Below are 13628 nucleotides of genomic sequence, written 5' to 3'. Positions count from 1 at the left end.
TGGATTTTTTTTAGCCACTGTGCGACATAGAGTGTTGGACTGGATGGGCCATTGGCCTGATCCAACAGGGCTTCCCTTATGTTCTTATGTGACACAGGAGTGTTGGACTGGAGGGGCCATTGGCCTGATCCAACAGGGCTTCCCTTATGTTCTTATGTGACACAGACTGTTGGACTGGAGGGGCCATTGGCCTGATCCAACAGGGCTTCCCTTATGTTTTTATTCTTGAGGCAGAAATCACAACCAGACTGTTTGTTGTCTCTCCTCTAGTGTCTTGGAGGAGATTTCCCTGCCCGTCCTTCTGGAGAAGCTGGGAATGACACAGGAGCAGGTGAGGAGCAGGTGCAAAGGGGGGGCTAAGATCTGCTAGCTGGATCTCCAGGCAAAGGGAAGGGTCTGGATCCCAGGGCCAGGAGACAACATCAGGGGAAGGCCTCGGCCTCTTCTTTGTTCGGCCCTCCAGAGGAACTGGTATGAGTCAGAATGCTGGAATGGATGGATCACTGGACTGATCCAGCAGGGCCATGTGTCCGATATTCTTATGGCTCACATAGAATCCTAGAATCATAAAGTTGGAAGGAACCTCCAGGGTCATCTAGTCCAACCCCCTGCACAATGCAGGAAACTCACAAACCCCTCCCCCTAACTTCAAAGGATCTTCATTGCTGTCAGATGGCCATCTAGCCTCTGTTGAAAAACCTCCAAGGAAGGAGAGCCCACCACCTCCCAAGGAGGAAGCCTGTTCCACTAAGGAACCGCTCTAATGGTCAGGAAGTTCTTCCTAAGGTTGAGCCGGAAACTCTTTTGATTTAATTTCAACCCACTGGTTCTGGTCTTACCATCCGGAGCCACAGAAAACAATTCCACACCATCCTCTATAGGACATCCCTTCAAGTACTTGAAGATGGTGATCCTATCACCTCTCAGCCACCTCCTCTACAGGCTAAATATCCCCAGCTCCTTCAACCTTTCCTCATAGGACTTGGTCTCCAGACCTCTCACCATCTTTGTCGCCCTCCTCTGGACCCGTTCCAGCTTGTCTATATCCTTCTTCAAATGTAGTGCCCAAAACTGAACACAATACTCCAGGTGAGGTCTTACCAGAGCAGAGTAAAGCGATACCATCACATCACGTGATCTGGACACTATACTTCTGTTGACACAGCCCAGAATTGCATTTGCCTTTTTAGCCACCGCATCACACTGTTGACTCATGTTCAGCGTATGATCCACTAAGACCCCTAGATCCTTTTCTCACAGACTACTGCTAAGACAAGTCTCCCCCCCATCCTATCACCATGGATTGTCTCCCCCATCCTATCACCATGGCAGTGCGGGAGCAGAAAGGGTTCCTGGCTTTTCCTTGTGAAAGATGGCTGATTGTTTTTTTTCCTCCCTCTCCAAATGCAGTTTGTGGACCTCTGCATTCTGCTCGGCTGCGACTACTGCGGGAAGATCCGGGGTCTTGGCCCTAAAAAGGCCCTGAAGCTGCTGCAGCAACATGGAAACATTGAGCAAGTCTTGAAGTCCATCAGTCCACAGGTACCGGGGGCTGCTTCCTCCATCCTTCCTGGATCCCCCAACTGTTGTGTCCTGCCCCTGGGCCAGCTGCAGCCACGAGGGCGAGGTCTTACGGGCAGGATGGCTGCAAGATGGCAGCTTCTTTCACTCTCAGGCACCTGCCCCAGCAGCTGGATCCTCAGGGAAAGCCGAAGTGGGGGGCATGAGAGCAGCCCAGCGACAAGCTGAGAGCAGAGGCCCTTGTGGGCTGCTGTGGCTTGCTAGCAGCAGCAACAGAAGCAGTGAGTGAAGGCAGAAGGGCCTGTTGTGGCTGCCCAAGACCCTTCCCTTCTATCCCCTTCTGAGCTGCCAGCAGCACTAGGGCTGAGCAGCACTAGAAAACAGCTCTCTGGGAACTTTCCCCGGGAAAAGCTTTTGCTGGTAGAGAGCTGAGTGCAGAAGAAGCCTTCCCCTGAGAAATGTTTGTGGGCCCAGCCGTTCAGAAATGCATAGGAAGTGGGCCACTCAAAACAGGCCGCCCTAGCCAGTGTTCCCTTCTCAGCTGAGTGAGTGTGAGTTAGCTCACAGTTTTTTAGCCTCCCCGCTCGCACCTTTTTGTCTTAGCTCAGGAAGGCTGGCCCCAGAGCACAAGAATTGATGCGGCAGCTCACAGCTTCAATGCCAGCAGCTCACAAAGTAGAATTTTTTGCTCACGAGACGTTGCAGCTTAGAGGGCACATTGATCCTAGCGTGTGTTGACGCTGTCAATCATCTCTCCACCCATGTGTGTGTGAGTGTGAGAGAGAGAGAGAGATTACAAGATTTATTTACTTACTTACTTACCTCGGATTTCTATCCCACCCACTCCAGAAGTGGACTCAGGGCAGCTAACAGTCATAATAAAAGCAACAATTTCAGTTACAAATTTGACTAATAAAACATAAACAATTTAACAATTTCAAACTGGATATTTGGTGCTATACAGAATCTTAAACATAGGCGGATCAGATTATATTATAGGTCTTCTGTTCATCTGTTGGTGGTCCTTCTGATGGAATTGCTCAGCAGCATAGAAGCTGCAGCCTTCTTCTGCTCAGTTATTGTACGCCTGTCAAAGAACTGCATGGCACATTATATTTGGGCAGGATGAACACCTTAGTCATTTTGTGTGCATGTGTGTGTGTGTGTGAGAGAGAGGGGAGGACACCCAGTTGCTTATGGCAACCCCAATGAATTGCAATTTTGGGCTGTATCAACAGAAGTCTAGTGTCCAGATCACGTGAAGTGATGGTATCGCTTTTCTCTGCTCTTGTAAGACCTCACCTGGAGTATTGTGTTCAGTTTTGGGCACCACATTTTAAGAAGGATATAGACAAGCTGGAACGGGTCCAGAGGAGGGCAACGAAGATGGTGAGGGGGTCTGGAGACCAAGTCCTATGAGGGAAGGTTGAAGGAGCTGGGGATGTTTAGCCTGGAGAGGAGGTGGCTGAGAGGTGATAGGATCACCATCTTCAAGTACTTGGAGGGCTGTCCTATAGAGGATGGTGTGGAATTGTTTTCTGTGGCCCCGGAAGGTAGGACCAGAACCAATGGGTTGAAATTAAATAAAAAGAGTTTCCAGCTCAACATTAGGGAGAACTTCCTGACCGTTAGAGCGATTCCTCAGTGGAACAGGCTTCCTCCTCGGGAGGTGGTGGGCTCTCCTTCCTTGGAGGTTTTTAAACAGAGGCTGGATGGCCATCTGACAGCAATGAATATCCTGTGAATTTAGGGGGAGGTGTTTGTGAGTTTCCTGCATTGTGCAGGGGGTTGGACTAGATGACCCTGGAGGTCCCTTCCAACTCTATGATTCTAATTAAATCTTCCAAGATGCCTAATTGCTCAAGTCTTGCAAATGGAGGTCCCCTGTGCTTGTTCAGAGCGGCGGCGAGTGGCAGTGAGCAAAGGGGGCACATAAAAGGTCCTCCAATGGAGGGGCCGTACAGATGGAAGGCGGGTGGTTGAATGGAGCGCCCTGGCCCTCCCGGGCTGCGCTGTGGCTGCGGTCCTGGTCCCTTGATGCCTCATTTGTTGCACCAGCTGCAGGGAGACTGAGGCATAGGCCACATTCTCTCTCACACGCTGAAGAGCTGCTGGCGTTTTACTCCCTGCAGAAGCACCCGGCGCCCCCAGACTGGCCCCTTGAAGAGGCCCGGAGACTCTTCCTGCAGCCGAAGGTAGCCGAGCCCAGCCAGGTGGTGTTGGAGTGGAAAGAACCAGACGAGGCCGGGCTGGTGCGGTTTCTGGCTCATGAGAAGCACATGAAGTGAGTGTTGACATCATGACATCGGTCTGCTGGATCAGACCATGTCTCCCTCGATGCAGTCCAGCATTCTATTCACACAGCAGCTGACCAGATAGGGTTGTCAAGTCTAACTCAAGAAATATCTGGGGACTTTGGGGGTGGAGCCAGGAGACTTTGGGGGCGGAGCCAGGAGCAAGGGTGTGACAAGCATAATTTAACTCCAAAGGGAGTTCTGGCCATCACATTGAAAGGGACTGCGTACCTTTTTAAATGCCTTCCCTCCATTGGAAATAATGAAGGATAGGGGCACCTTCTTTTGGGGCTCATAAAATTGGACCCCCTGGTCCAATCCTTTTGAAATTTGGAGGGTATTTTGGGAAGAGGAATCAGATGCTATGCTGAAAATTTGGTGCCTCTGTCTCAAAAAATGGCTCCCCCACCAGAGCCCCAGATACCCGTGAATCAATTCTCCATTATACCCCATGGGAATCAGTCTCCATAGGGAATTATCAAGTGCCCAGCAGACATTTCCCTCCCACCCCCTTCCCCGCTTTTCTGGTGACCCTGAAGTGGGGGGAGGGCCTCCAAACCAGGGGATCCCGTCCCCACCTGGAGATTGGCAATCCTACGCACCAGATGCCTCTGGAAAGCCCACCAAAGAAACTATATTGCTTCCCAAACAATTAATAAACACATGCTATTGAGAGCCAGTTTGGTGTAGTGGTTAAGTGTGCAGACTCTTATCTGGGAGAACCGGGTTTGATTCCCCACTCCTCCACTTGCACCTGCTGGAATGGCCTTGGGTCAGCCATAGCTATCGCAGGAGTTGTCCTTGAAAGGGCAGCTGCTGTGAGAGCTCTCTCAGACCCACCCACCTCACAGGGTGTCTGTTGTGGGGGGAGAAGACACAGGAGATTGTAAGCCGCTCTGAGTCTCTGATTCAGGGAGAAGGGCGGGGTATAAATCACCATTCTTCTTCTTCTTCTATTGTAATAATAGACGAAAAGAATATATCACAAAGTCATGCGAGAGGTCATATAAATATCCAATAGACACCTATCTCAAAAGGAATTCAATAAATCACCTTACAGCTCACATAGGTAGCCGTGTTGGTCTGGAGTAGCAGAACAAAATAGGAGTCGATTGCACCTTTAAGACCAACTAAGTTGGTCTTAAAGGTGCAATTGACTCCTATTTTGTTCTCTTACAGCCCACCTCAAACAAGGTAAAAAAAAAATCTTCAAGGAATAGATCCACCTTCATCAGTAGGGTGCAATTCATATAACAGTGTCAAAGGCTGATTCCAAAACGCATCTAAGCAGGCCTCATTTTTGGGCAGGAGCTCACCGGAGCAGAGCTCCGGAACCTCTAAATTTTATTGTGTTCTTTCTTTCCTTACCCCGTCCCCCTCTCCAATACTTGCTTCTGGGCTCCATTGTTCAACCCCTCCTGTAAGAATTTTGCTGAACTCGAAGATTTGCCAAACTTTCTAATATTTCCCCCCACAAAAAAAATGGGAAAATAACTAAGAACATATAAAGCCGACAGATGGAAATCTTCCTCATGCCACTGTTGCCACAGAGGAGAAAGTCATTTAAAAAGTATGATGGAAGTAAGGTTTTATTAGGACAATTCTAATTCAGGACGCATTTTAAGGTAGTTGCTGAGCTGATACAACTTGGTACATCTTCTGGTGGTGTCAAGGTGTGGCATATGAAATTAGTTGTACTAATGAGGTCCAGCACCTCTTTTTCTACAAAATAACCCCTGCGTCTTAGCCAAAAATTCCATATTCAGCATGCACCAGAACCTGCCTTTCTCCTGCTGGTGAGGGGTCTGGAGACCAAGTCCTATGAGGAAAGGTTGAAGGAGCTGGGCATGTTTATCCTGGAGATGAGGCAGCTGAGAGGTGATAGGATCACCATCTTTCAAGTACTTTTTAGGAAGGATATAGACAAGCTGGAACAGGTTCAGAGGGGGCCAACGAAGATGGTGAGGGGTCTGGAGACCAAGTCCTATGAGGAAAGGTTGAAGGAGCTGGGGGTGTTTAGCCTGGAGAGGAGGCGGCTGAGAGGTGATAGGATCACCATCTTCGAGTACTTGAAGGGCTGTCATATAGAGGAGGGTGTGGGATTGTTTTCTGCAGCCCCGGAAGGTAGGACCAGAACCAATGGGTTGAAATTAGATCAGAAGAGTTTCCGGCTCAACATTAGGAAGAACTTTCTGACTGTTAGAGCGGTTCCCCAGTGGAACAGGCTTCCTCCTTGGGAGGTGCTGGGCTCTCCTTCCTTGGAGGTTTTTAAACAGAGGCTAGATGGCCATCTGACAGCAATGAATATCCTGTGAATTTAGGGGGAGGTGTTTGTGAGTTTCCTGCATTGTGCAGGGGGTTGGACTAGATGACCCTGGAGGTCCCTTCCAACTCTATGATGCTATGCAGCAGCAGGGTGCAGTTCTTCTCTTTAGCCACCTGAGGGCCCCTTCCTGGTGAGGCCTGGAAAACACTCGGGAATGGGCAGAGAACAGGAAGAGAGTCTTTCCCAAAGAGGCAGTTTTTTGAAAAGCAGGGCTCTGTTGGCTAGGCCATGCAGGAAGAGTAGACTTCATGGTGGGAGGCACAGGGGTGGGGGAAGTGGGAGGGAAGGGAGAATTTTGGCACTTGCAAATTCTCCCCCTGTTCCTCCATTACGATGTAGGAAAGCCATGCCTGCCAAATTCCTCTCTTCTGTGCTGAAAGTTAGCATCTCACTCTGGCTCCGAGCTTTGCTGTTTGCGCTCAGACCGATGTGAGCAGGCTGAGACAGAATGTACATCCCACCCTTAGCAACCTTGTTGAGGTATCTTGGAGCTGCGGCTCTCAGGCTGTGTGTTGGCCCTAGTCCTGGAAGCCAGTGATCCAAAACCGCCTGTTTTCCCTCCGTTTCCTTCCAGCAGGACTTGGAAGGCAGGAGCTCGCAGGAATGTTTGCAGTACGTACACGGCCTCAACGGGGTGCAGGCTTGCCAATCCCCAGGTCCCAGCAGGGGTTCTTCCGCTTTCCCAGGCTCCTTCCCGCCCCCAGTCAGCTGGCCAGTGGGGGGAAGCCCGGCCCTCAGAGGACCATGTGCCTTTCCACCTCCAGAGGCTTTTAGTTTAGTTTAGTTTATTTGCAATTTATATCCCGCCCTTCCCACCAGGTGGCTCAGGGCGGCTTACGGCATATAAAATCTAACATAAAAATATAAAAATTTAAACATTTTACACAGTTTACACAGTCTCCGATTGAAAGGCTTCCTCTTGGGATGGGGTGTCTGTGTTACTTGGAAGAAGTTGGCAGCAACTCGTGAGTAGAGAGGCCAATCCTTCACTTCGGAGTCGCCAGAAACTGCGGAGGGGGGAGGCTTCATTATTCCCTATGTGGAGATAGATTCTCATAGGGTATAAGGGGGAATTGATCTGGAGGTTTCAGAGGCTCTGGGGGAGCTGTTTTTTGAGCTAGAGGCACCAAATTTTCAGTATAGTATCTAGTGCCTCTCCCCAAAGTTCCCCCCCAAGTTTCAAAACGATTGGACCAAGGGGTCCAATTCTATGAGCCCCAAAAGAAGGTGCCCCTATCCATTATTTCCTATGGAAGGAAGACATTTAAAAAGGTGTGCTGTCCCTTTAAATGTGATGGCCAGAACTCTCTTGGAGTTCAATTATGCTTGTCACACCCTTGCTCCTGGCTCCGCCCCCAATGTCTCCTGGCTCCACCCCCAAAGTCCCCAGATATTTCTTGAATTGGACTTGGCAACCCTAAGGGGGCAGCGTGTTCTTGACAACACATAAGCAGAGTCCTTTTACAGGCCAGCTGTGGCTAAGGAGTGCTTTGCATATAGACTATATGGAGCTATATGAAAAAGTGGTCTATAAATGGAAAAAACAATAGAAGTCATAGGCAGATCATCGGTGCTGAGCAAGGGTTAACTGGAGATGGGGGGGGATATTTGTGAATTTCTTGCATGGTGCAGGGGGTTGGGCTAGATGACCCTGGAGGTCCCTTCCAACGCTGTGATTCTCTGTTTCTGTGAAAGGGCTGGTTCCCTCTCCCTTGCCAGTCTTTCCCCGCCTGTTCCTCTCCCTCCTGCCTCTCCGGTTTTGCTTTGACCAGGAACCCCTTTCTCCACAGCGAGAGCAGAGTCTGTCAGCGGATGGAGCGGTGGCGTCAGACCTGTCTGAAGCGTGCCCAGCCCCAGTTGACAGGCTCTGGGGCGCAGGGCAGCTCCAGGCAGAGGATGCTCGGGGAGTTCTTCCAGGTCAGGAAGCGGCACAACGAGGTAAGAAGGAGTTGTGGGGGGGGGGGGGTATTCCTAATGCTGAACTTTCCTTCTTAAACAAGAAGATGAAGATACTGGATTTATATGCTGCCCTCCGCTCCGAAGAGTCTCAGAGCAGCTCACAATCTCCTTTACCTCCTTCACCCACAACAGACACCCTGTGAGGTAGGTAGGTAGGTAGGTAGGTAGGTAGGTAGGTAATTTTATTTATATCCCGCCCTCCCCGCCGAAGCAGGCTCAGGGCGGCTGACAACATCATTCAATTATACAAAAACAACAAAACAACAAAGTTACATTTAACGTTAATGAAGATGTTGGATTTATATCCCGCCCTCCACTCCGAAGAGTCTCAGAGCTGCTCACAATCTCCTTTACCTTCCTCCGCCACAACAGACACCCTGTGAGGTAGATGAAGATGTTGGATTTATATCCCGCCCTCCACTCTGAAGAGTCTCAGAGCGGCTCACAATCTCCTTTACCTTCCTCCCCCACAACAGACACCCTGTGAGGTAGATGAAGATGTTGGATTTATATCCCGCCCTCCACTCCAAAGAGTCTCAGAGCGGCTCACAATCTCCTTTACCTTCCTCCCCCACAACAGACACCCTGTGAGGTAGATGAAGATACTGGATTTATATCCCGCCCTCCACTCCGAAGAGTCTCAGAGCGGCTCACAATCTTCTTTCCCTTCTTCCCCCACAACAGACACCCTGTGAGGTGGGTGGGGCTAGAGAGGGCTCTCACAGCAGCTGCCCTTTCAAGGACAACCTCTACCAGAGCTCTGGCTGACCCAAGGCCATTCCAGCAGCTGCAAGTAGAGGAGTGGGAAATCAAACCCTGTTGTCCCAGTTAAGAGTCTGCACACTTAACTAGTACACCAAACTGGCTCTCCAAAGATCAGTATTGGAGAGGAGGAGGAGATGGAGGGCTGGCTTCGTAGAAGGACTGGGACATTAAAACGTAGAAGGACTGGAACATTAGAGAGCCAGTTTGGTGTAGTGGTTAAGTGTGTGTACTCTTATCTGGGGGAACCGGGTTTGATTCCCCACTCCTCCACTTGCAGCTTCTGGAATGGCCTTGGGTCAGCCATAGCTCTCTTATCTGGGAGAACCAGGTTTGATTCCCCACTCCTCCACTTGCAGCTGCTGGAATGGCCTTGGGTCAGCCAGAGCTCTCTTATCTGGGAGAACCGGGTTTGATTCCCCCACTCCTCCACTTGCAGCTGCTGGAATGGCCTTGGGTCAGCCAGAGCTCTCTTATCTGGGAGAACCGGGTTTGATTCCCCACTCCTCCACTTGCAGCTGCTGGAATGGCCTTGGGTCAGCCAGAGCTCTCTTATCTGGGAGAACCAGGTTTGATTCCCCACTCCTCCACTTGCAGCTGCTGGAATGGCCTTGGGTCAGCCAGAGCTCTCTTATCTGGGAGAACCAGGTTTGATTCCCCACTCCTCCACTTGCAGCTGCTGGAATGGCCTTGAGTCAGCCACAGCTCTAATAGAGAGCCAGTTTGGTGTAGTGGTTTAGTGTGCGGACTCTTATGTGGGAGAACCGGGTTTGATTCCCCACTCCTGCACTTGCAGCTGCTGGGATGGCCTTGGGTCAGCCAGAGCTCTCTTATCTGGGAGAACCGGGTTTGATTCCCCACTCCTCCACTTGCAGCTGCTGGAATGGCCTGGGGTCAGCCATAGCTCTGGCAGAGGTTGTCCTTGAAAGGGCAGCTGCTGTGAGAGCCCTCTCTAGCCCCACCCATATCACAGGGTGTCTGTTGTGGGGGAAGAAGATAAAGGAGATTGTAAGTCACTGAGTCTCTGATTCAGAGAGAAGGGCGGGGTACAAATCTGCAGTCTTCTTCTTCTTCCTGTCTCCCAGATTAGCCAGCAACAGGGCAGAGAGGCCGAGGCCTTTCCCTGAGAAGAACCTCAGAAGAGCCCTGCTGGGTCAGACCAGGGAGGGTCCATCTAGTCCAGCCTCCTGCCTCACGCAGGGGCCAGCCAGTTCCTCTGGATGACCCACAACAGGGTGGAGAGGCTGAGGCCTAATGTTGCCTCCTGGCTCTGGCATCCAGCACTTAACTGCCTCTGAACACGGAGGTTCCCCTCAGCCGCTGATAGAATCGTCCTGTTGCAGTAGAATGCTTGGTGTTGGATCTGAGTGTGCAAAGGCTGACCTTCACTCTGGCTTGGCCCCCCCTCTCCCCAGGCCCCCACCGGCCAGCCTTGCAAAAAGAAGCAGAAGGCCAAGGCGAAAGCCCCGGAACCCGTCAGAAGCTCTGCAGAGGGGACCTGAGTTGGCGCCAGCACCTTTTCCGCCTGCTTGCAGCCTCCCGACCAGCAAGATCTGCACACCGGAGACCTCCCTGCCCTTCCTTTGAGAGAACCGGCTGCAAGGATGTTGGTTGAGGGCGGGGTTCGAGTCACATGCGGAGCCTGTGAGTGCTGATGTCAGCAAAGTCTGGGAAAGGGCAGAGTCTCTTCAGAGCCGTTCTCTGCTGCTGCTGCATGGGAAGCCAAATGCCACAGGGGCTCAGTGGTGGTGCAGGTTCGGAAGAGGAGGGGCACGCCACGCTTGTGGGGCCCTCCATGGCAGCCTCCACAGCTGGGGGTAACACGGCTGCCGCAGAGTTCTCCCCCAAATTGCTAGCATGTCCCCACGTGGAACCATAGAGTTTCAAGCGAATCCCTAGAGCATCCCACGTGGTGATGGGCCCCTCTCTCACCATCCCTCCTGCCAGCTCAGGCCGCTGTTGCTTAGGAAGGGTGCGGCCCTTGGAGGCGGAGCCACACTAGGCCAATGCCCACTCGTAGGAAGTTCATAAATCAGCCATGAGTTTGAACTTGGTGAGAACTCAGCACCTTGATGGCCTCATTCTGACAAGCGGAGCCATCTGTCAGGCCATGCTTCATTGAAGTTATTGATGCTCTATGATCATGCCTATGTTATGCTTACTAACACCATTGCTGAATAAAATACTATGCTACTAATACTGTGCCCTGCAAGAGAAAGAGGAGGGGTGGGAATGAGGGTGCCAAAACTCCAAAGACCAGTAGAGGCCTTTGAAGTGCAGAGCGCCAAGCTCGCCTCCCCGGTGCCTTCCGAGCAGAGCAAGGACATCACCAGGGGGGGAGAGTGCATCCATCACCGGTACAAGATAAGCAGGCGTGTGAAAGTATTGCTTGCAGGGACAACTGTAGTTTTATTATGAGAAATAGTTTAAAGCCCTAGTCTTTGAAGTGTATTCATAAATACCAATGGCTCAAGCTATCTGTTATCAGTTTCAATGAATCCATGTAGAGAGTAACATTGTTGTAATCAATAAATGAAACTTAGTTTTGGAACAAAGACAAGTCTGATCATTTTGAAACTTCAATGAACCCTTTGCTGACACCATCCCCTTCTGATTCAGAGTCTGGAGAGGCTGTCGGAAGCCACCAGTAAGGAAAAGCCAAAGAGCAAAGCCTAAGCTTCTCTTCTAACAAATAAGTTAGATTCAATAAGTTGTATTCAACAGGGATGACCGCCAAGAAGATGGTTTTAAGATTGCAGCTTTAAGCACAGCAGTTCAGAACAGCTGCTTTGCATGCATTTCATTTGGCCCTTATGGAATGGGCCAATGTAGACTCAGAAGGTTCATGTGAAATGTATGGTGGGAGATAGGAAAAGAATGTTTTTTTTAAAGGAAAATAATGATTTTTTATTTAAAAAAAAACTTTCAACATGCCTAACAATGATTAAAACCCAACAGTTTTACAATCAGTAAACATTTCCCCACAATTTTCTAACTGTTTTAAGTGTTTTTAACAATTTTAACTATCTAACGAGGAGCTAATCTATTAATTAACAATGGGGGGAGAGAGGGTTTTAATTTAACCAGAGGCACTGAGGTGAACTAGGCGCCCCCAACAGTCACAAGGGCTGCTCCACGGCCGAATCAAACTTCCCATGTGTGCATCATGGATTTTTCCTTCCTTGTTCCTTTTGTTGTTGTTTGGTTGGGGTTTTTTGAAAATGTCAAGACAGTGTGCGATTGCAATAAAAAAGGCCAACGCCATGCTGGGAATTATTAGGAAGGGAATGGAAAACAAATCAGACTGCAACGCCACTGAGGATGTTCTCCGTAGCCGAGAACGAAACGTCTGGAAGAAAAACTTTCTCCAGTAGAACACGGCACTTGAGCCCGAAAGATTCTACAAACCCTAATGATGTTACCAGCCGTGAAAACCTGAAATCATTGATAAAATCAGCCAGTATCACAAAGTCCCTGTATAAATCAATGGTACGGCCTCATTTCTGGTCACCACTCCTCAAAAAAAATATTATAGCATTGGAAAAAGTGCAGAAAAGGGCAACTAGAATGATTAAAGGTTTGGAACACTTTCCCTATGAAGAAAGGTTAAAACGCTTGGGACTCTTTAGCTTGGAGTAACGTTGACTGAGGGGTGACATGATAGAGGTTGACAAGATTATGCATGGGATGGAGAAGGTAGAGAAAGAAGTCCTTTTCTCCCTTTCTCACAATACAAGAACTCGTGGGTACTCAATGGAATTGCTGAGCAGTTGGGTTAGAATGGATAAAAGGAAGTCCTTCTTCACCCAAAGGGTGATTAACACGTAAAATTCACTGCTACAGGAGGTGGGGCAGCTGCAAGCATAGACAGCTTAAAGAGGGGATTAGATAAATGTATGGAGCAGAGGTCCATTAGTGGCTATTAGCCACAGTGTATTGTTGGAACTTTGTCTGGGGCAGTGATGCTCTGTCTTCTTGGTGCTTGAGGGGAGTGGGGAGCACAATGGGAGGGCTTCTAGTGTCCTGGCCCCACTAATCGACCTCCTGATGGCACCTGGGTTTTTTTGGCCACTGTGTGACACAGAGTGTTGGCCTGGATGGGCCATTGGCCTGATCCAACATGGCTTCTCTTATGTTCTCTGTAGTCTTGGTTCTGGGGGGGGGGGCACAGTGGGAGGGCTTCTAGTGTCCTGGCCCCACTGATCGACCTTCTGATGGCACCTGGTTTTTTTGGCCACTGTGTGACAGAGAATGTTGGCCTGGATGGGCCATTGGCCTGATCCAACATGGCTTCTCTTATGTTCTCTGTATTCTTGGTTCTGGGGGCGGCACAGTGGGAGGGCTTCTAGTGTCCTGGCCCCACTGATCGACCTTCTGATGGCACCTGGGTTTTTTGGCCACTGTGTGACACAGAATGTTGGCCTGGATGGGCCATTGGCCTGATCCAACATGGCTTCTCTTAGGATCTTAAGAGGCAGTGGAAGCCGCTGGGAACATTCGGGTGTCTCCCCTGTGATGGAAACATTGCTCCGCACATGTGCAATCCATGCACAGGACGGCTGGCCCTAGCTCTTTGAGCCCAGGGCAGTTCTTCTGGGGCTCTGTCTTACTCCCACACTGTTTCCCACAGTTGGCACGCCACTGTTCCTGGAAAGACTGATTATTGTTTATAGGCTGTAAGAACAAAAGGTCTGGGGAAACCAATGCAGGGGGGTGGGGGAACCACCCAGTGCCCTGAGCTCCCTCCGTCTCTCCCTTTGTATTGT

General features: G+C 50.2%; 1 protein-coding gene across 1 annotated transcript in view; it reads left to right on the top strand.

Moving 5' to 3' along the window:
- LOC132590916 (flap endonuclease 1-like) overlaps positions 1-11417 on the top strand; it is a gene marked incomplete at its 5' end in the record, with an annotated part of 12270 nt that extends 853 nt beyond the window's left edge. Inside the window, 5 exons of the mRNA XM_060263835.1 lie at positions 271-331; positions 1411-1542; positions 3654-3805; positions 7932-8079; positions 10278-11417. Coding sequence (XP_060119818.1) covers positions 271-331; positions 1411-1542; positions 3654-3805; positions 7932-8079; positions 10278-10364 — 580 coding nt within the window. The remainder of the gene's footprint in view (positions 1-270; positions 332-1410; positions 1543-3653; positions 3806-7931; positions 8080-10277) is intronic.
- Between the last annotated feature and the right edge of the window lie 2211 nt (positions 11418-13628).

This window comes from Heteronotia binoei, unplaced genomic scaffold (assembly GCF_032191835.1).
Source record: "Heteronotia binoei isolate CCM8104 ecotype False Entrance Well unplaced genomic scaffold, APGP_CSIRO_Hbin_v1 ptg001179l, whole genome shotgun sequence".
In the NCBI taxonomy this organism is placed as follows: Eukaryota; Metazoa; Chordata; class Lepidosauria; order Squamata; family Gekkonidae; genus Heteronotia; species Heteronotia binoei.
The sequence above is the reverse complement of the archived record's forward strand: the minus strand, read 5'-3'. Positions and strand labels throughout refer to the sequence as shown.